Source organism: Mustela putorius, unplaced genomic scaffold (genome assembly GCF_011764305.1).
Source record: "Mustela putorius furo isolate JIRA1106 unplaced genomic scaffold, ASM1176430v1.1 tig00002084_pilon_pilon_pilon, whole genome shotgun sequence".
Taxonomy (NCBI): domain Eukaryota; kingdom Metazoa; phylum Chordata; class Mammalia; order Carnivora; family Mustelidae; genus Mustela; species Mustela putorius.
Genome location: NW_025421945.1, coordinates 2,173 through 23,777, shown reverse-complemented (window position 1 = coordinate 23,777; position 21,605 = coordinate 2,173). Strand labels below are relative to the sequence as shown.

Genomic DNA, 21,605 nt, shown 5'->3' with positions numbered 1-21,605 from the left:
ATTTTATATAATTATTTTTATAATTTATATATACATATATATATGAAATTGAGGGAAGTAAATTAGGTTTCAGCAGATTTTAAACAATGTTTACACATGTTAATATAGCCTAAACTTGTCTAATTAAAGGATAAAGCAATATAGATCCCAGTAGATACTTTGAATTCTTATGTTTTCTAGTGTTGAAAATACGAATGCTATTAATGGAAAGCTGAAACTTTCTAGGATTTTAATAGCTTTGTTAAAAAACTGGATTTGTGATGCTTTTTAAAAATTTACCAAATTGCCATTCATTTATGAAAACAAAAGTTAAAAAATATTAATGAAAGATAAGCAAGTTGAATGGAGATCATAACCTTATAGGAACTCTACAGAGTAAAACTAAGTACTTAATTCTATTTTATGTTTGCTAATTGGTGATGACAACTTGTGAACATAATTTCTCTTTGTTTTTAATGAAGTGTCTACATATATTGGCCATTTTTAAGGTGAATGTTTTTTTTTTTAAGATTTTATTTATTTATTTGACAGAGAACACAAGTAGACAGAGGCAGGCAGATAGAGAGGAAGGGAAGCAGGCCCCCTGCTGAGCAGAGAGCCCGATGCGGGACTCGATCCCAGGACCCCGAGATCATAACCTGAGCCCAAGGCAGCAGCTCAACCCACTGAGCCACCCAGGTGCCCCTAGGTGAATGTTTTTTATATGCCACTAATACTAGGAGTGATATTGATAAATGGCCCATGGGGAAGACGATTTTTAACTTTGTTTCATTAGCTGTCTTGTAAAGACACAAATTGTGAAAAGTAGTATTTAGGTTAAAAGAGGTGGTGAGAGATTCTGAATATTGATAGTGGAAGATGGAAGTGTAATGTATGGGCAATAATGAATTCTAGGGTATTCTGTATTAACCTCTTTTGTGCTATCCTACTGACGGGAACCCCTGAATATTGATATATGGTTTCAGAGAATACTCCTATTTTTATAGGCAACTGACTCAACTTTTCTGAGATTGTTTCCTCATCTGGGCCATGAAACTGACAATTGCCAACCATCTTACTTACACAGTGTCCAAATGTCATATAATCTTATTACAGTAAATCTAGCCCTTTTGTGAGAGAAAAAATTATAGTCAATGTCTTATAAATCACTTGATGAAGGTAAATTTGAATGAAATTAAATCCAAAAGAAAGAGACCCACTCTTTAAATTGGATAGTTGAGCTTGCTCTGTATTGTTAGAAATAGAAGCTGATATAAAGAACTTCTGAAACTCAACACCTGAAAAGCAAAGAATCAAGTCAGAAAATGGGCAGAAGACATCAAAAGACACTTCTCCAAAGAAGACATACAGGTGGCTAACAGACACGTGAAAAAATATTCAATATCATTAGCCATCAGGGAAATTCAAATCAAAACCGTACTGAGATACCACCATGCACCAGATGGAATGGCAAAAATTAACAAGGTAGGAAAAAACAGATGTTGGAGAGGATGTGGAGAAAGGGGGGAACCCTCTTCCACTGTTGGTGGGAATGCAAGTTGGTGCAGCCACTTTGGCAAATAGTATGGAGGTTCCTCAAAAAGTTAAAAATAGAGCCACCCTTTGACCCAACAATTGCACTACTGGGTGTTTACACCAAAGACACCGATGTAGTGCAAAGAAGGGGCACATGGACCCCAATGTTCATACAACAGTGTCCATAATAGCCAAAAACTGTAGAAGGAGCCGAGAGGCCCTTCGACAGATGAATGGATAAAGATGATATGGTTCATATAAACAAAGGAATATTACTCAGCCATCAGAAAGGATGAGCATTTGCATCAATATGGATGGAACTGGAGGGGATTATACCAAGTAAAACAAGTCAGACAGAGAAAGACAATTTTATGTGGTTTCACACATCTGTAGAACATAAGGAATAGCACGGAGGACATTAGGGGAAGGGAGGGAAAACTGAAGGGGGCAGGAATCAGAGGAGGAGATGAGAGATTATGGACTCTGGGAAATGATCTGAGGGTTTCAGAGGGGGAGGGTAGAGATTTGGGTGCCCTCCTGATGGGTGATAGGAGGGTGTGTGTTGTGACGAGCACTGAGTGTTACACAAACAATGGATCATGGAACACTACATCAGAAACCAGTGATGTATTATATGGTGACTAACAAACATAATAACAAAATAATATTAGTCAGGAAAAGAAAGAAATAGAAGCTGGTAAATTTTTACTTTGTAAATCAGTCCTTGCAGATGTTACTTAACACTCATCCAGGAATTTCAACCAGTAAATAATGTACATTGACAGTTATATCTGAGCAGAATTGTATCAGATGGAGTGCAGGAGTATGATGGAAAATTATTTTACATAGCCTTACCGTGTTGCATACTCCATTATTTAACACTTCTGCCAGGACTTCTGAGGTTGGAACTGCATCATGCAGGGTAAAGCTGTCCAGCATTTTCCTGCCAACTGTATTGTGGGTCTTATTTGTACACTCAATTGGCACATGTGTTATTTTTACCATTTTGCTTGAAGTTACCGAATTTTCAGTTTACCGAAGTATCTTTCTACTCCTCACTCTCACTTATCCATCCCCATTTTGAGTACAGAGCTTTGAGGGCTTTACCAAGGAGAATGGCCTCCTGGTTTACGCTCTTATTCTAAGCATATGAATCTTCACAAGCTTTACTTTGTCTGTTTTTTCCGTCTCTGGTCATCTTAGGTGTAAGCACTACTTAGGTAGGTTAGAAGGAAGAGAAAGTGAACTTCAGATTTGATCATTTTGATGTTTGGTAACAGATTTGACTGAAAGTTTTACTAGAAGAAAAGTCAGTAACTAATGTTTTATCTAACTTGTTCATGATGGTTGTATCCCTTGCTACCCTGAACATTCAAAATTGCCCATATACTTCTATTTTATTTTAAAGATTTTATTTATTTATTTGGCAGAGAGAGATCACAAGTAGGCAGAGAGGCTGGCAAAGAGAAAGGAGGAAGCAGGCTCCCTGTTGAGCAGAGCCTGATGTGCGGCTTCATCCCAGGACCTTGAGACCATGACCTGAGCCAAAGGCAGAGGCTTTAATCCACTGAGCCACCCAGGCACCCCTTCCCATATACTTTTAGAAGAAGCTGCAAAAAAAGAACTTAATTTTTACTTTTTGGTCCCCATTTGTAAAGATGGGAATATTCTAGCAAGAACTCTGAATTAGAGAATGAAATCTCAAAAGAATTATTTTTTCCTGTGAGAAAATACTTGCTTTAGAGACATATAGGGTAGAACATAGAGTAAATTGAAGATCTAAAAGATCTTGGGAAAAAATGCAAAGTAAACCACATATATACTCTTACATTTCAAAAATCCCTCAGCTTATAAATGAGGCTATTTCTTAGTTCCTTCCCACTATTGAAACCCATTTTCCTCAGGAGTAGTTTAAAAAATGACATAAGCCAAAAAATGCTTTTGGTTGGTAAGGGAAGGAAAGAGCCAATTGCTTTGAATTTAGTGGATTCTTAAAACTTAGGTCTTTGCATTTTTCTTTATTTAAAAAATTATCTATAAAGAACTGTTTCTAGAGTTTTTTTTTCTCTTTTATTATGGTAAAATATATATAATGTTAAATTTATGATCTTAACCATCTTAAATTTAGTGGTGTTAAGTATATTTACAATGCATATTAATCTTATAATAAGAAAAAATCTTTTAAAATTGAGGCAGAGGTAGGATAGGAGAGTGGAATTATCTTGACCTCCATTTGAGCAGAAGGCTTAAGAAATCTACATAAAAGAATTTTCCATCATATTCCATCACTCCATCTGATATGGTTCTGTTCACATGGTAGATAGTCAGCATATATTGTTTATTAGTTAAAGTTCCTAGATGACTCTTCTCCAGGTTTGAGCTCCTTGCAAGTGGACCATACAGTTACATAGACCTGGAGAATTCTAGGGCAGAGGATTAGTAAGACACAGTAAAGAATCTGGAGGAAGAGGAGAAATGGAATGCAGTCTCTTCTTCCACCACGATCCAGTAGATTCACAGAAAGAACATCTCTAGGGAAGGGAATGGGAGAAACAGCCATTGTTAAGCCAAAGCAGTGACTTTGAATTACATTTGCTTTAGTTTAGCCAAACCCATGAAAAAATCTGTGTTCTTGCCTTCTAGGTAGTGTGGGGGAGCTTGCCAGGTACATCCATAATGCTTTGACCTCCAGAGCCCCACATTTTCTGCCTTATTCTGCATTAATTAATCATAGTCATAACTCCATTCTAAAGTCAGAATCTTATTTTATCTTCTAGGGAGAGCATCTTGATCAAATAATTTTATATTATTCCTTGATTAATTTTAATGTGCTTGAACCTTAACTTTAAAAATAAGTGTGTGTACTGAATCTTCTTGATTCAGTATTTCTGTTATCTAAATGGATGTGATTTCTTTTTCAATATTTTTCGTAATAGGTTTGTGCCTGGAGAAGAGAGTCTTCTATAAAATTATATCTGGACTTCATGCTAGTATCAATTTACATCTGTGTGCAAATTATCTTTTGGAATGTAATCACGTTTTTATCTACAAACCTTGCCTTCCATTAGTGTAAAAATTCTTGGAGGGGTTATATATATTCTCTAGAGAAAAAAATCCTATTTATTAAAGCTGTATTTTGTATTTCATTTCCTCTTTAGAAACCTGGGGTAAACCTAGCTGGGGACCTAATATTAAGGAATTTAAACGCTGCTTTGACCCTGTGGAAACTAAGGGAGAAGGTCCAAGAAGGCTTAAGAATCTATACTTCTTATACTTAATTGAGCTTCGCGCTTTATCAAAGGTGGCCCTGTATTTTGAACGCTCAATTGTAGATCTTTACACTGGAAATGTAGAAGAAGATGCTGACACAAAAATGCTTCTACTGAATATCTTCCAAGATACAAAGTAAGAATTGGGTATCCGTGATCTGAAATTCTGCACTCCGAATAGGAATGAGGTAATGCTTGAAATAAAACCGAAACTGACTCTGGAAAGTTAGGAAGAGGGAAAATTAGATCTGAGAAGGATCGTGGTCAGTAGACCAGGAGAACAGCCTAGTCACACTTCAGAGTCGGCTCTATTTTCAAACAGAACTTTGAGTTTTATGTAGTATCAAAGTTTAATGCTATTTTATTTTATTTTGAAGATTTATTTATCTTAGAACAAGTGAGGGGAAGGGATGTCAGCAGATGAGAGGGAAAGAGAAAGAAAGAGAATCTTAAGCAGACTCTAGGCAGATTGCAGAGCCTGACTTGGGACTCAATCCCACAACCCTTAGATCATGACCTGAGCCAAAACCAAGAACAGGATTCTTAACTGACTGTGCCATCCAGGTGCCCCAAAGCTTATAATGTGATTTTAATGGGGTTTTTTTAAACCAATTTTTAAAAATTTAACTTTTTCTTTCATGTTCCAAGATTCATTGTTTATGCACCACACCCAGTGCTCCATGCAATACATGCCCTCCATAATACCCACCATCAGGATCACCCAACCACCACCACCCTCCTCTCCAAAACCCTCAGTTGCTGTTTAAATTCAGATGGTGCTATCCACATGAAAGTAGATACCTAAGAGAACATTAGCTTTACCTTATAGAATATATCTCTTCTTGAAAAATGCTCTCTATAGAATTTCAGTTCACTGGTTGTTAAAATGAGCATGAACCAAAGTTGGATTAAGAAGTGTCTGAGAGGTTTGAAATGGCAGGGGGGTGGGAGGTTGGGGTACCAAGGGCTGGGTATTATAGAGGGCACGGATTGCATGGAGCACTGGGTGTGGTGGAAAAAAAATAATGAATACTGTTTTTCTGAAAATAAATCAATTAAAATAAATAGATAAATAGATAAATAGATAAATAAATAAAAGAAGTGTTTAGAGATGCCTGGGTGGCTCAGTTGGTTAGGCATGGTCCCAATGCTGGGTCCTTGGGTCCTGGGGATTGAGTCTGGCGTCGGGCTCCCTTCTTGGCAGGAGAGTCTGCTTCTCCCTCTCCCTCTGCCCCTCCCCCCCATTCTGGTGTACTTGCTCTCTTTCTCTCTCTCAAATAAATAAAACCTTTTTTAAAAAGTTTTCAAATTATGCATTAAAACTTAAAACATCTTTTTAACAGAGTGTTGCACATTTTTCACATAAATTGCTCTTAAGTTCAATTTTTGATGATTTTTATCATGTAATTTCTTTAAAACATTACAGTCTTATAAATTACAAAGCCATCTTATGTTGCTTTACTCTTTTTTTGAGTAGTTTACATGTGAACTGTGTGCCACCTTCCTGTGTTATTAAACTTTACCCACAAGTAAATTACAAATTGTAAATATTTGTGGGGATAGAAAATTATGCCAGAGCTCTACTATATAGTACGTGAATTTTTCATCTGTAACTTCTAGTGTTGTCATTTCATCACGCCCTTTCCCATGCACTTTGACGAGAAATCCATGTTTGCAGGTGACAAAAAGGGGCCCAAGTCATTAAAGGTAAAATGTTCTTGATTGGAGGACGGGGTTGGGGAGGGGAGAGCAGTTGACTGGCTGTGTTTTAATCCCTTACATCCAAACACTTCTTGCCCAGCCCTGCACCTCGTTGAAGTTGGTCTGACTGGGTTTTATTATAAATGGCACAGAAAGCCCCTTCTCCAGACTTTGCAATTCCTTTTGCCTTTCTAAGAAAGTTTGGCCGCCTCTTAGTGAAGCTTCTTTTGTTAACTGACCAGTGAATATGGCAACTTTGAAAAGGTTTTTTTAAAGGGTATTATTTTGAGAGAAAGTTTTCTTACTTTAAAATCACAGTGCATATTGTTTTGATTTTAAAAACCATGACTGTTCACCACTTTGAAGGCAATAAACAGTGTATTTTCCTAAAGTTTATATTTTATGGAATATTTTATGGGATGTTCAAGTTTCTGGAACTATTATGCTTTTGTCTTTATAGACTCTAACATAAAAGGCAAAAATTACCTGTTACCCTGCGATATCAAAGGAGAATGTATTTTAGGAACATTTTCAAACTTCATGTTGGGAGCTCTTTGTTTTCATTTGCTTACAGCATATCATGGAATACATTATAGCCTTAAAATGTTCATAAAAGTATTTGAAATCGAATGGCAAATAGTCTTCTGTTTGCAGCTCCAAGGTCTTATATATGTAGTTCTGAAATCCGGAAAACTCCAAAACTTGAAACATTTTTCTTATGTTTGGTGCCAAGTTAATTTGTTGGCAAAACCTGACCTGTACTGACAAAAGGCTATTTATAGTGCTTTTTAAAAAAAAAAATTCTGCTTTCTTTGATTATTGTGTTTTGCTACAGAACCATTAATGTATATGATTGCTAGGTCTTGCTACACACTCTGGTGGGGTGTTTCATAAGTAATGCATGTACTATATTTTTAAAATTTGGAATTCTCAAACACATCTGGCCATGAGATATTTTAGATGCTCACTGATAAATGAGAACTGAGTGATCCTCCATTGGTAAGAGTCTCTTGGTGCTTCTTTGAAGTGAAGTAACTTAGTCACAACTGTATTTTGGTTTTGAAAAGTGGTTTTGTTTTATGATTATTTAGGGTATTTTGCTATTGTGGTATTGACTATAACATTAATTTATTTTTGTAATGTTTCCTATTTTTTAAGTATTTATATAAGTAACTCTGGTTCTCTTTGTGGAGGAGGAAGATAGGAGTGAGAAAGGAACTAACTGTCATCTATGAATTGCTGGAAATTGTGTTTTCTATTTTTCAAAGGTATATAAAGGAGGACTTAAGTCCTTTTTTTCCATTTCCTCCCAAAAACATGAATTACATGAGAATGAGGAGCAAAGGACTTCTGTGTTCTGTATATTGTCTTTTAGCCAGGGTCCTGTCTCTTTGGAACCTTTCATAAGAAAGCAGCTGGGCAGGGCTTTTGGTGGCCAGAGTTTTGGGCTGCTTTCCTCTAGCTTTTTGGAATGAAATGTTTACCTTGGTACAATAAGGTGAAATTTATTTTCTATGTTTATTACATGGAAAAGATGAGGAAACTCTTAGCTACTGTTAGCTTCAGATGAGACTGGCCTTAGAGTCCTAGAAACCATGCCCAGTTGTTCACAAGCAGAAGAATAGTACCCCCTCCCCAACAGGAAGCAAGGATCCAGTCAGCAAACATCCCTGGAGAGGCCTTCTGGCAAATGCAGGGGACAGAGAGAACACACCCATCATAAAGCCCTGGGATCACTGGTGCTGATGCAGCCCCCGTTGCAAACAGTGTGTGGTCCTAAGGAAAAAGATGAAAACTGATCATTGGTCTAAGACTGACTTTCCAATTTGGACTCACATGAGCAATACATGAAAAATAAGTCAAGGGGGGTGAGAGGTTGGGGAAACCAGGTGGTGGGTATTAGAGAGGGCACGGATTGCATGGAGCACTGGGTGTGGTGCAAAAACAATGAATACTGTTACACTGAAAAGAAATAAAAAATTAAAAAAAGAAAGGAAAAATAAGTTAAACATAGTACAGATATGTTTACCACTGGCTGTATGCAGATATCAAATTGGAGCAGCAGTAAAGTTCCTTAAAAGTAAAAACCATGAATCACTTACTTTTGTTTTTCCCATCATGCCTTTGTTGGTGCTTTGCACAGAGTAGCATCTCAATAAAAAAGTTGTTCAATCAGCATGTGGAATAAATGTTATGAATTTCCGTGGCTAGTTGTTTTAGTGCCATGTTATGCCATGCAAATCCAATCATTTTTCTTCTTGACTGTTGAAAAACACAAGACATTCATTAGTCTTCAGAGCTTTTATTTCTTGTAAATCATACAACTGCAGTTTAATTTATAAAGCTCTAATGAGAATAAAAATATTTTCTTCATGTTAGAATTACATTTCAAGAATATCTCCCATATAATGGACTGTGTTGGATGCGACAAATGCAGATTATAGGGAAAATTGCAGGTTTGTGTTTTGTTTTCGGTTTTAAAACTATTATTAACCTTAAATATTCCTGCTGGGAACTTGCAAGTTTTTATTATAATACCCTCACTGTTCGTTGAAAAAGAAGATCTGAAGTATGGCATTTCTGCTTTATTGATGTAAAAGCTGATTATATTAAATCTGTATTGTATGTGTAAGAATGTTTTCCCTATTCTGTGCTAATGATTCTGGCTTTATTGTATCTATTTCTATTGGTACAGTCTTGAGATTCATTGCTGAAGTTGTTGGTTATAAATAGAATATTAGTATTTTGTAGACCCATATAAAAATAAAATATAAAAAGGCTTAATTATCAGGCTTCCATCACTGAATTTAATTTAGTGATCAAAAGAAGACCATCTAGTCACAAAGAAAGTTGTGCCAAGAAGGCCCCTTTCTCTCTATATGTATTCAGTGTAAAAAGGATTGTTTGATATTTTGTCTTACTTTCTCACAAAGATGATAAGTCAGAAAAATCAGGAGACAGAATTATTTTAATTATTTTAATACATCTTCTCTAGCTCTAATAATTGGTAAATTTTTAAGTGTAGTTATCACTAATAATTTCTAAGTTTTGAATTGCTAGGAGCTGTCAAGAATGCTTTCAAGGTTACATATTAAATATTGTAATTCTAATGTGATATTTTCTAGGGTAAGAAAAGGCATTTTAGTAATTTATGTCCAACAAATGTTGAACTCTTCAGGTTCCTTAACAGTTAAGATAAATTTATCATGCATAAGTATGAGGAGGTGGAAACTGTATTACGCAGTTTAACATTTTGGTGAGAAGTTCAGTTCACGCGAATTTCATGACTCTCATCACAGCGGCTGCGTATTCCTTTCAGCCTTTATAGTAATTATTAGATTAATTGTTATGTCTATCTATTTTCTTTAGACTCAGCGTTTAGGAACTGCCCTGAAGATACTATTCTCTGAAAAAGAAATCCAAAAGCTTCCAGAAAACAGCCCATCTAAAGCTTCCAACTCACTCAACAGGAAATAGTTGCTATTTTAAAAGCTTTTGGAAGGTAAGAATGGTTTTCACAGTGAGGACTTGCTGGGTTTTGCTGGTTTCAGCAAACTTCAAAGATCATCTTCTCTGCTAAAGTAGTTTTTTTTTTTTTTTTTTTTTTTTTTTTTTTTTTTTTTTTTTTTTGCTTTATTTGGTCGGCAAAGAGAGTTATCTACTGTATCCGCACTCACAAGCCAGGGTCTCAGCAGGTCACGGGAAAAATTTAGTGTGAGATAGGCAGTGTTTCTGATAACCTTCTCAATTTTGTGGGGAATATAACTTCATATTCAGCTGGTTATAGCTTGGTCAAGTGTAATAACGGTTCAGGAAAGGAAAACTTAGTTGAGATTGTGATGAAAGAAATGAAAGAAGAGGAGATGAAACCTCATTGCTTTTTTTTTTTTTTTTTTTTTTTGAGATTTTATCTATTTGAGAGACAGAGCAGATGCACACAGGAGCAGGGGGTAGGGGCAGATGAGGAGGGAGAGAGAGAATCTCAAGCAGATTCCATCCAGCCCATCTCAGGGCTCGATTGCATGACCCTGAGATCATCATGACCTGAGCTGAAACCAGGGCTTGGAAGCTTAACACACTGAGCCACCCAGTGTGCACACACTGCTCTTTATTTTTTAAGCTGAGGAGGCATTTTCCCTCTGTTCATTCTTAACCCCATTTTCCCCTGCATAGACCTATAGTTTACTTTTGGTTTATGCCACACATGGTTTCAAACAATATGAATTTGCCTGCAGAGATATATATGGTACCAACTAACTGAGGAATATAGAACAGAAGGAAAAGAATCCGAGAAAAATAAGAGAAAACTGTGCTGCCCTGGGAAATAAAAAGTCAAGGAAGAATTATTTTTGTTTTTCTTTTTTTTTTTTAAGGCTGGGGAGCCAAGAGATTCTTTCTTTCTTTCTTCTATTTTTTTTTTTGTTGTTGTTGTTAAAGATTTTATTTATTTATATGACAGGCAGAGATCACAAGTAGGCAGAGAGGCAGGCAGAGAGAGAGGAGGAAAGAAGCTCCCTGCTGAGCAGAGAGCCCGTTGTGGGGCTCCATTCCAGGACCCTAAGACCATGACCTGAGCTGAATGCAGAGGCTTTAACCCACTGAGCCACCCAGGTGCCCCATTTCTTATGTTTTCTTAACAAGCATTTGTGAGCTAAAAGGGGGCAGTGAAGTGAAAAATAAATTGTTCCTTCGCCATTGTGTATTTCTCCTGTGGTTGCCATGTATTTACAAACTGGCTGTGTGGGTTGGGATTTCTAACATCAGCTAGACGTAGGGTGTCCATCAGTAATTAGTACTTCGTGAAGAATTTCATTCATTCACTCATGAGGCCTGTAAATAAAATAAAAAATAGGAGGAAAGCCGCTTGAATTAAATTTAGAGTATTTAAATGAAATTTAAGTGAAAAATATTTTCAACAATTTAAGTGACACATTTTAAAATTCAAGTAAGATTAAATTGAGAGTTTGACTTCTTCATTACCAATTTGGATACCTTTTATTTCTCTTTGATGTCTGATTGCTGTTGCTAGGACTTCTAATACTATGTTGAACAAGAGTGGTGAAAGTGGGCATCCTGTCTTGTTCCTGATCTCAACAAGAAGGCTGCAAGCTTTTTCCCATTGAGGATGATATTTGCTGTGGGTCTTTCATGGATAGATTTGATGAGGTTCAGGAATGTTCCCTCTATCCCTAGACTTTGAAGCGTTTTAATCAGGAACAGATGCTGGATTTTGTAAAATGCTTTTTTCTGCATCAATTGAGAGGACCAGTGGTTCTTCTCTCTTCTCATATTAATTGGTTGTATCACACTGATTGATTTGCGAATGTTGAACCATCCTTGTAGCCCAGGGATGAATCCCACCTGATCATGGTAGATAATATTTTTAATGTGCTCTTGGATCCTGTTGGCTAGGATCTTGTTGAGAATCTTAGCATCCATATTCATCAGTGATATTGGTCTAAAATTCTCCTTTTTGGTAGGGTCTTTGCCTGGTTTGGGGATCAGGGTAATGCTGGCTTCAGAGAAAGTCTGGAAGTTTTCCTTCTGCTTCAATTTTTTGAAACAGCTTCAGGAGAATAGGTGTTATTTCTTCTTTGAAAGTTTGGTAGAATTCCCCAGGGAATCCGTCAGATGCTGGCCTCTTGTTTTTTTTGGAAGGTTTTTGACCACTGCTTCAATCTCGTTACTAGATATCAGTCTGTTCAGGTTGTCGTTTTCTTCCTGGTTCAATTTTGGTAGTTTATAGTTTTCCAGGAATGCATCCATTTCATCTAGGTTGCTAAGCTTATTGGCATATAACTGTTGATAATAACTTCTGATGATTGTTTCTACTTCCTTGGTGTTCATTGTGATCTCTCCCTTTTCATTCATAATTTTATGAATTTGGGCTTTCTCTCTTCTTTTGGATTAGTGTGGCCAATAGTTTATCGATCTTATTGATTCTTTCAAAAAAAACCAGCTTCTAGTTTCATTGATATGTTCTACTGTATCTCTGGTTTCTACCTCATTGATCTCAGCTCTAATCTTGATGATTTCCCTTCTTATGTGTGGAGTTGGTTTGATTTGTTGTTGATTCTCCAGTTCTTTAAGGTGTGTAGAGACAGCTGGTGTATTCTGGATTTTTTCAATTTTTTTGAGGGAGGCTTGGATGGCTATGTATTTCCCCCTTAGGACCGCCTTTGCTGTATCCCATAGGTTTTGGGACAGAAGTGTCTTCATTCTCATTGGTTTCCATGAATTGTTTCAGTTCTTCTTTGATCTCCTGGTTGCTCCAAGCATTCTTAACCAAGGTGTTCTTTAGCTTCCAGGTGTTTTTGAGTTCCTTCTGAACTTTTCCTTGTGACTGAGCTCCAGTTTCAAAGCATTGTGATCTGAGAATATGCAGGGAATAATCTCAGTTAGATTGGCAATGAAGATGTCAAACTTTCTCTCTTCACAAATGACACGATTCTTTATATGGAAAACCCAAAAGACTCCACCCCCAAACAACTAGAACTCATACAGCAATTCAGCAACATGGCAGGGTACAAAGTCAATGTGCAGAAATCAGTGGCTTTCTTATCCACTAACAATGAAAATACAGAAAGGGAAATTAGAGAATCGATTCCATTTACTATAGCACCAAGAACCATAAGATACCTGGGAATAAACCTAACCAAAGAGGTAAAGGATCTGTACTTGAGGAACTACAGAACACTCATGAAAGAAATTGAAGAAGACACAGAAAGATGGAAGACCGTTCCATGCTCTTGGATCAGAAGAATGAACATTGTTAAAATGTCTATACTGCCTAGAGCAATATATACTTTTAATGCCATTCTGATCAAATTCCACCGGTATTCTTCAAAGAGCTGGAGCAAATAATCCTAAAATTTGTATGGAATCAGAAGAGACCCCCCCAAATCGCTAAGGAAATGTTGAAAAACAAAAATAAACCTGGGGGCATCACAGTACCTGATTGCAAGCTTTATTACAAAGCTGTGATCACCAAGACAGCATGGTACTGGCATAAAAAACAGACACATAGACCAGAGTAGAGATCCCAGATATGGACCCTCAACTCTATGGTCAATTAATCTTGGGCAAAACAGGAAAAAATATACAGTGGAAAAAAGACAGTCTTCAATAAGTGGTGCTGGGAAAACTGGACAGCTATATGTAGAAGAATGAAACTCGACCATTCTCTTACACTGTACACAAAGATAAAACTCAAAATGGATGAAAGACCTCAATGTGAGACAGGAATCCATCAGAATCCTAGAGGAGAACATAGGCAGTAATCTCTTCGATATCAGCCACAGCAACTTCTTTCAAGATATGTCTCCAAAGGCATAGGACACAAAAACGAAAATAAACTTTTGGGACTTCATCAAAATCAAAAGTTTCTGCACAGCAAAGGAAAAAAAAAAAAAAGAGGCAACCCATGGAATGGGAGAAGATATTTGCAAATGGCAGTAGAGACAAAAGGTTGATATCCAGGATCTATAATGAACTGCTCAAACCCAACACACATGAAACAGGCAAACATATCAAAAAATGGGAAGAAGATATGAACAGACACTTCTCCAATCAAGACATACAAATGGCTATCAGACACATGAAAAAATGTTCATCATCATTAGCCCTCAGGGAGATTCAAATTAAAACCACATTGAGATATCACCTTACACCAGTTAGAATGGCCAAAATTAACAAAACAGGGAAAAACATGTGTTGGAGAGGATGTGGAGAAAGGGGAACCCTCTTACACTGTTGGTGGAAATGCAAGTTGGTGCAGCCTCTTTGGGCAACTAGTCTAAGGACCCAGCCTGAGGTGAGACACGCCCCCTTCCTCTCACCAGGGGGAAGTGACCCCCTGCCCCACCGCTGTGAGTTGAAGGCTCCGGGCCACGGCGGGGCATCCTGTACGCACAGATGCTCTCCAATCCTTGGTTCCACAGAAAAAAATAACAATCGAGAAAGATACATTTTGGGAATGTTTTCATGTTAAAAAATTAATGAATGCAAAACTACATTAATATTTGGCTAATTCCTTGCCGCCACCACCTTTGATTTCCCTAAGACGATTTCTGAGAATCACATCAGTTAGAGGTGTACTTGAAACTGTCGACAGTGTTCAGTTACAGATGCGCTTGTACTCCAAACCCAAGTTCTTGAACTCAAGAGCGAGCAGAGCACCACCTGGCCTGCCAGGGTCCCTTCTCTGCATGCACAACCCATCTTGTAGTCAACCACCAAGGATCTGGTTCTGCAGAAAGTCCTTCCCGAGAGACTGGCCAGGAGAGGGCACTGGGCGAGGAAGAGAACAAGGAAGAAGAAGCTGATCTGCCCTCCCCTCTGCACTGTGGCCTCCAGAGAATGATTGGAAGCCCAGGGAAAGCTGAGCCCCTGCCCAGCGTGGTGGCCCTCGGTGACTTGGTGACACATAGACCCTAACTTCCATGGGGACCAGGGCATTTCATTCATCCTGTGTCTGGCACTCTGGGGAAAGAGGGTGGTAGCTCAGGAAATGTTTATTAAAATCTAAGCTTAACCGGTCTCTGAAAATATCTGAATATTATCTCTGAAATACAGCTGAGTGGTAAAAGACAGATTATGAAGGCCCTGACCATCTCAAGCATCCAAGTTGCTCTGGGCTGTCTGTAGGGGCCACGGCAGGGCCTGAGAGTTCCCAATCAACAACCTGGGCACCAGGACATCAGAGAAGCTGTGACTCTCTGGACACAGGCATACGCAGGAAAAAAAAAAATGCCCCTAAGTGCCTATACATGACATGCAAGAAAGCAAAACAAAACCACCTATTTTCCTTGAAACTATGGGAAGGACCTTGACAAATTCCTAATAAGCACAGGATTACAGAAAGAAATTTCACAATGCTTATTGTAAGTTAACACATATCAAAAGTTATTACTAGCCTGTTTCATGCTGTCTTTAATTTATTGAACCTAAAAATAAGTGGATTCCTGAATCCAGTCCCTCTAGCTCTGTTTTTTTTTTCCACAAAGGTTAGTTTCCAAACCAAAAATTACTTTCGTGTTGTGTCAAGTAAGACTGCCTGACTCAAGTTTATGAAGATTTACTCCTGTATTTTCTTCTACAAGGCACAGAGTTTAGCAGAGTCTGCTTCTCGCCCTCTGCCCCTCCCTGCATGCTTGCTCTCTCTCAGATAAATAAATTAATTAAAGAAAAAAAAAAAAAAGGAGCTGTAGAGTTTAGTTCTTACGTTTAGGCCTAGGATCTACTTTGAGTTAATTCTGGTGTACGATGTAAGGAACCAACTTTCCTCCTTTGCACATGGATATCCAGTCTCCCAGCACCATTTATTAAAAAGCCATTTTCTTCCTCATTAAGTTGTTCTGGCTCTCTTGCCGAAAATGAACTGATCTTAGATATAAGGATTTATTTCTGGACTTTCATGCATCTGTGTGTCTAGCCTTCGGCCAGTCCTATACTATCATGATCACTGTAGCTCTGTGGGGAAGTTCTGAAGTCAGAAGCATGAGTCTCCCAACAGTGTTCTTTTCCAAGACCGTTTCAGTGCGGTCCTCTGCATGTCCGCATGCATTTTAGGATTCGCTTGCTTGTCAGCGTCCTCAAACACCCTGGTGGCTTTCGAAGCAGAGCTTAACAGACCCTCCCTCACTCCTGTTATCTACAGAAGTCCACAGACCCCGAGGACAGCATCGTATTCCGAATTCCCGGTGAGATAAAAATGCTTTATGCCTGGCTTGATGAAAATACCCATGGCAGGAATGAGAAAGCAGAGGTCTATGAATGCCCAAACTGGAAGGAAATCAGGACTCCGTTCCTGTTACTCTTGTGATCTTGCAATCCACAAATTAAAAGTAAAAGCATAAAAACTGCTTTATGGGAAAAAAAGAAGTATAAAGGGCTCTGAATTCACAGTGGAAGAGATTGCAGTTGTAGTAAAATTTTATAAAGTAGAAAATCCAAATAATTTCTAGCAATGAGATATTTTTAGCAAAATCATCTGAATCATCCCTATCACCAAAAGGGTTGTGCCAGAGCATAGGCCATGCAGACGGACAGACAGAAGTCTGAGTCCCAGCTGTGCCACCTCCTAGCTGAAGACCCTGGACACACTGTGCAGTGTTTTCTCATTGATAAAACACTAGATTGCAGCTCTACCTCAGCAGGTACTGTGAGGTCTATGTGCCCCGGTGATCTCCTGGACCAAGCACAGCACCTCAGTCCAGGTGCTTAGTGCCTCATGGCCACAGTGGCATCTAAGTCAAGGCTCCAGGCTCCAGCTGTCCCTTCTGGGCCCTAAGCAGATAACGTTTGCCAGCATTTCCAGCAAGCAGATATTTCAAAGGAAATCAAATGAGACAAGCTTTCTAAATGCCACTATGACAACAGAACTTGTGTCTGTATATGCGCGTGCATGTTTTCACACATCTGTGCATGCTTGTGGTAGGAAACCATCGGGTTTAATGAGTTGCCCTAAGTCAGAAATTAAGTCCGCCTTTGAGATTTCAAATGCATTACAATATTTTCATTGAGCCAAGTTTTTAATAGTGCTATCTGCTGAGAAACAGATGATCATTTGCAAACTCAAAGGTGTTTATTAATTTTTCTGCTTGCTTTCCTCTCCCTTGTAAGTAATGATATTAATAAGTAGTCACATTTGTGAATATTCACTCATGCCCTCTATTTATTCACATGGAAGCCCTTTCTCAATTAAAAGCAAATGATCTACCATCTCTGTTTGTCTTACACTGGGGTCCAGACTGCTTGCCAGGATTCCAGGGCCTTCAGTCTTGGACTTGGCAGGTCTGGTGAAGGTGAAGAGTGAGGAATGAAGGTGGACACAGTGGGAGGGAAGAATGTTTACACACAACTGCCCTGGAGACTCCCTCTCTCCCAGGGGCAGAATCCCCATCGAAATCTGGGGAACTTAATCTGAAATATCTGCATGTGCTGGGAGGAGTGTGTTCTCGTGAATGGATGTTGGTGCTTCTCAAGCAAAGGTTTCCTAAATCTGGCCACTGCAGAGTGTGAAGCTTGCCTGTTGACTCACACCTACTCAACTGTATTAACAGGTCCTGACACCCCAATTACAAAAACGCACAGTGGGTTTCTCCATGAAAGACTGTATCTAACACTGGTTCAGGTCCTCTGAGCCTCACCTGTTTCTTGGCCCAGCCACAGAAGACTCCAACTTCTTTTCACAGGTACAATTCAGTAATGTTTGAGACTGGCCTTATTAAATGCCACTTGATCTCAATACAGCAATAAGCACTACCAACAAACAAACCTATGAAAGCAATGGGATTATCCCTCCATTTCCTCACATATAATACTTTTCATACCATTTCCCCTCTTTTTTAATTGAAAGGATCATAACAGAGCCTCACAAAACCTGCTTCTGGAAACACCAAAGGAAGTGGAAAGATCCTTATCCCACTTGGGAGCCCCAGTGGAAACCCTCAAAAGGAAGAAGGAGCTCAGTGTGGTTCTTCCCTAGTAGGAAATGACCCCCCAGTCCTTCCTATCTTTCCATCCCTCCTGCTGCCAACCCCACCCCATGCCAGAGAACTAAGAGCCTTCCCAGCCCTGCCTACACATCCAAGTGTAAATGAAGATGGTATCATTTACTAGCTTACACAAATTCCCTAGACAATGGCATGAAATCATGAAAGCAGGTTGCTCAAGATTACAGGCCTATACAGAAAAAGGGGAAATAAACATTCAAGGTGAACTTGACAACTTAAATAAAACTGAATTTTATAAATAGAACAGTGAGAACAAGGAAAATAACCTCGTCAGACATAAGACAGAAAACACTGAAAACACTGACAAGGATAAATGTCATTAGTGATGCACTGTTATTACTTAAAAGCTAATATGACTCCGGTGATTTCACCTTCTAACAACTGTCTTGGTCCCTGTCCTCTTTCCCTCTTGGGATAGTTTTGTAAAAATGCCACAAATTCTTCTTTAGCTGAAGCCACACCTTTGGATGACACATGCCCACAAATGATTTGGGGAAGGCAGTCCTTTGAAATATGACCCAGTTATGGCTGGAGAATCTCAGGCAGTCTCTACTCTAAGGGATACAAGGAAACTCCTGGAGCAGATCTGGACCCAACCCATCATGGAGCCCACCCCAAGCAACCAGCAGCCAGAGACAGAACCACCCCAACCAATGGAGACTGGTGAGGAAGAGAAAAACAGACACTTGTTGCCATAAGGCCTATGTAAGTCATGGGGTTTGGGGAGGAGCTGTTTTTCAGCATTACTGTGGAAATGTTGATGGGGAAGAAGAAACTCACACCAAGGAGCTTCACCAGCCATGAAGGTCAGCAAGCCCATAAAGAGATAACCCCAAGGATAACACAGTAATGAAAAGCAGAAAAAAAAAAAAAATGGATCTGAATAACAGACGCTGTCCCACTGATACAAACTTTCTGTCAACAATAATCCATGCTAATCAGGGTGCAGGAAAGACTCCTTTTCCTGACACTGGCCAGTAGATTTTAGAACTTCCTTTGTGTGCATTATACTATGCCAAGGGCAGATGAACAACCTGGAGTTTCATACCTGGTAAGGAGATAAAATCCACATAGGGAAGCCCTTTTGACTCAGCGAGTAATCAGATCATAAGACAGCAGGTATGCTGATTGTGCTTCAATGCTAAATCAACACTTTTATTATTATCATTATTATGAAAGAGAAATATACATTTGAAAAATGCACCTATTTACAGACCTAAAAATGTCCCTTATACAGATTATATACAAATACAAAATCCTAATGCGGATGAAATACTAACTACCTGGCAGATGAAAGGTTCAGCTCAGTCCATCAGTGCTGTGAAAGGGGATGTGGTCAAGGACATGGTGGGAGAAGGCTGGTGGAAAAGGGTAATCAGGTGTCGGGACTAGTCATCCCCTAAAGTCAGCTTGCATGGAAGGACACCTGGCGTGACATACCACCTAATATGCCACCATGTAAAATTATTTCTAGTTAAGTTCTGGAAAGCATTAAGAACTCGAAGAGAAAAGTCCAGAAGAGTCTGGAACAGAAAAGAGTCCAGACTTTTCAAAAAGTCTGCAAGCACACTTTTTCTGATGCCGTGGAGACTTCAAATTTCAGAAAAACTCTCTCAAGTGCCATGTTTTCCATCCACATCCACTTTTAGGTATTAACATCACTGGACATATTTGACACGGAATTATTCCTGGAGTCATCCAGAAGTTAAGCAATAATGGACTGAAGATAACCCTTACCGCACCCCATGGCAACATAAGGGATGTTCTCCTTTCTCCTGCCTGAAACCCAGCCCCTATTCCTCACCTCCCCACAAGATGCTTGACACCAGAATCAATAAATAGACAACCATTAGACTAGGCACACAGCAGGGATGTCCGCTCTGGTCTTTCACTGGTTTCCATCCATGTTCCTAGAAATCCAAGCTTCCCACATGACCAGCGTTTCTGACTGTCACTTCCATATGGCTCTGGGCATCACTTAATCTCACCCCAGCTTCCTAACCACAACCTGTCCATGCCCGAGATCCAATAAAAGCTCACCAAATTCCCTCTCCTGCACCAAATATCTTCTGGCTCCACCTAAAACATGGAGTCCCTTGAGGGGACTGCTTCCCTGTAGACTGCCAGAGAAGTCTTTCATTATTCCTACATACTGCCAGACCTAAGATGAGGTTGGCATCCTCCCTGCTCCACATTACAATATCCAGACCATGGCAGTGCTTCCCCTCATGCACACCAACGCTTCTCTGCTAGTCACACAGTCTGCATGCCAACTAGCCCACACCCACCCAAGCAGCACACAGTCTTTCGCTCATCCCGGCATACTCACAGAAGATTTCAGGGCCTGACTCACTCTTTCTCTTGTAACGATTTCAGCATTTGCAAAGGTCATACCTGACTTCCACACTGCAAGGAGGCTGTCCTCCACCCCCTGTCCCACCATGCAGGTATGCCCAAACCACACCCTAGACCCAGGCACTTTTTTTCACCTCCTCACGTCTGGGGGTCCTGTCACCTGCCATTTCCCCTTGTCCCTGCTCACCTTCTAGAAAGCTAATTCCAGAAACTTTTAAACCCTACCAGGTCCTGAACCCAAAGACCCCACCATCTGGTCACTATCTATATAGGCTCAAGTCTTCCCTTCTTTTTTTCTCCTATTTGGTTTCCACAACCCATCTTTTTAATCAGCCCTTGCACACTACCCCCAATTCCCTTCCTTTCCTCTTTCTATATTCACTCAAGAGAACCCCAGTCTCAGTTTTGGTCTTGAATCAATTTGATTCAAGACCACACAGGCCATGTGCTAGACATAAAAAGGCATTTAAAAATCTGTTTTAGGAGGAGTCAAAATGGCGGAGAAGTAGCAGGCTGAGACTACTTCAGCTAGTAGGAGATCAGCTAGCTTATCTAAAGATTGCAAACACGTACAAAACCAATGGAATATCGAAGAGCAGAAGAACAGCAATTCCAGAAACAGAAAATCAACTACTTTCTAAAAGGTAGGACTAGTGGAGAAGTGAATCCAAAGCCATGGGAAGATAGACCCTGGAGGGAGGGGCCGGATCCCAGCAAGCGGCCGAGCAACAAAGCACAAAATCAGGACTTTTAAAAGTCTGTTCTGCTGAGGGACATCGCTCCAGAGACTAAACCGGGGTGAAGCCCATGCGGGGTCAGCGTGGCCTCAGGTCCTACAGGGTCAAAGAAGGATGGGGGGGTGTCTGAGTGTCACATAGCTTACAGGTATTAGAACGGGAAGCCAGCTACAGAGACAGAGCCAAGAGTGAGCTCACCGCTCAGGATCACCTTGAACTGGTCACAGGCTCGGTGAGCTTGGAGCGCGGCCGGGAGTCAGGCAGACAGAGAGTATTGGGTGCTGTTCTCTGAGGGCACACTGAGGAGTGGGGCCCCGGGCTCTCGGCTTCTCAGGGCAGAGACCAGGAGGCCGCCATTTTCATTCCCGTCCTCCAGAACTCTACGGAAAGCATTCAGGGAAAAAAAGTTCTTGAAAGAAAACGTGAGGGGATTACTCAACCCGGCCCCTGGTAAGGGCGGTGCAATTCCGCCTGGGGCAAAGACACTTGAGAGTCACTACAACGGGCCCCTC

At 39.7% G+C, this 21,605-nt stretch overlaps 1 protein-coding gene across 4 annotated transcripts in view; it reads left to right on the top strand.

Annotated features, from left to right (window-relative positions):
• Positions 1 to 10,104, top strand: part of LOC123394248 (ERO1-like protein beta) — a 57,890-nt gene extending 47,786 nt beyond the window's left edge. For 3 of the 4 annotated variants that reach the window (XM_045088006.1, XM_045088007.1, XM_045088004.1), the window contains 2 exons: positions 4,674 to 4,972; positions 7,679 to 9,269. In XM_045088006.1, the coding sequence (XP_044943941.1) occupies positions 4,674 to 4,924 (251 nt within the window). In that variant the 3' untranslated portion in view covers positions 4,925 to 4,972; positions 7,679 to 9,269. Of the gene's footprint in view, positions 1 to 4,673; positions 4,973 to 7,678; positions 9,270 to 9,854 lie in introns of those variants that run through there. The other variant, XM_045088005.1, reaches the window with a different exon arrangement.
• Positions 10,105 to 21,605: the final 11,501 nt, after the last annotated feature.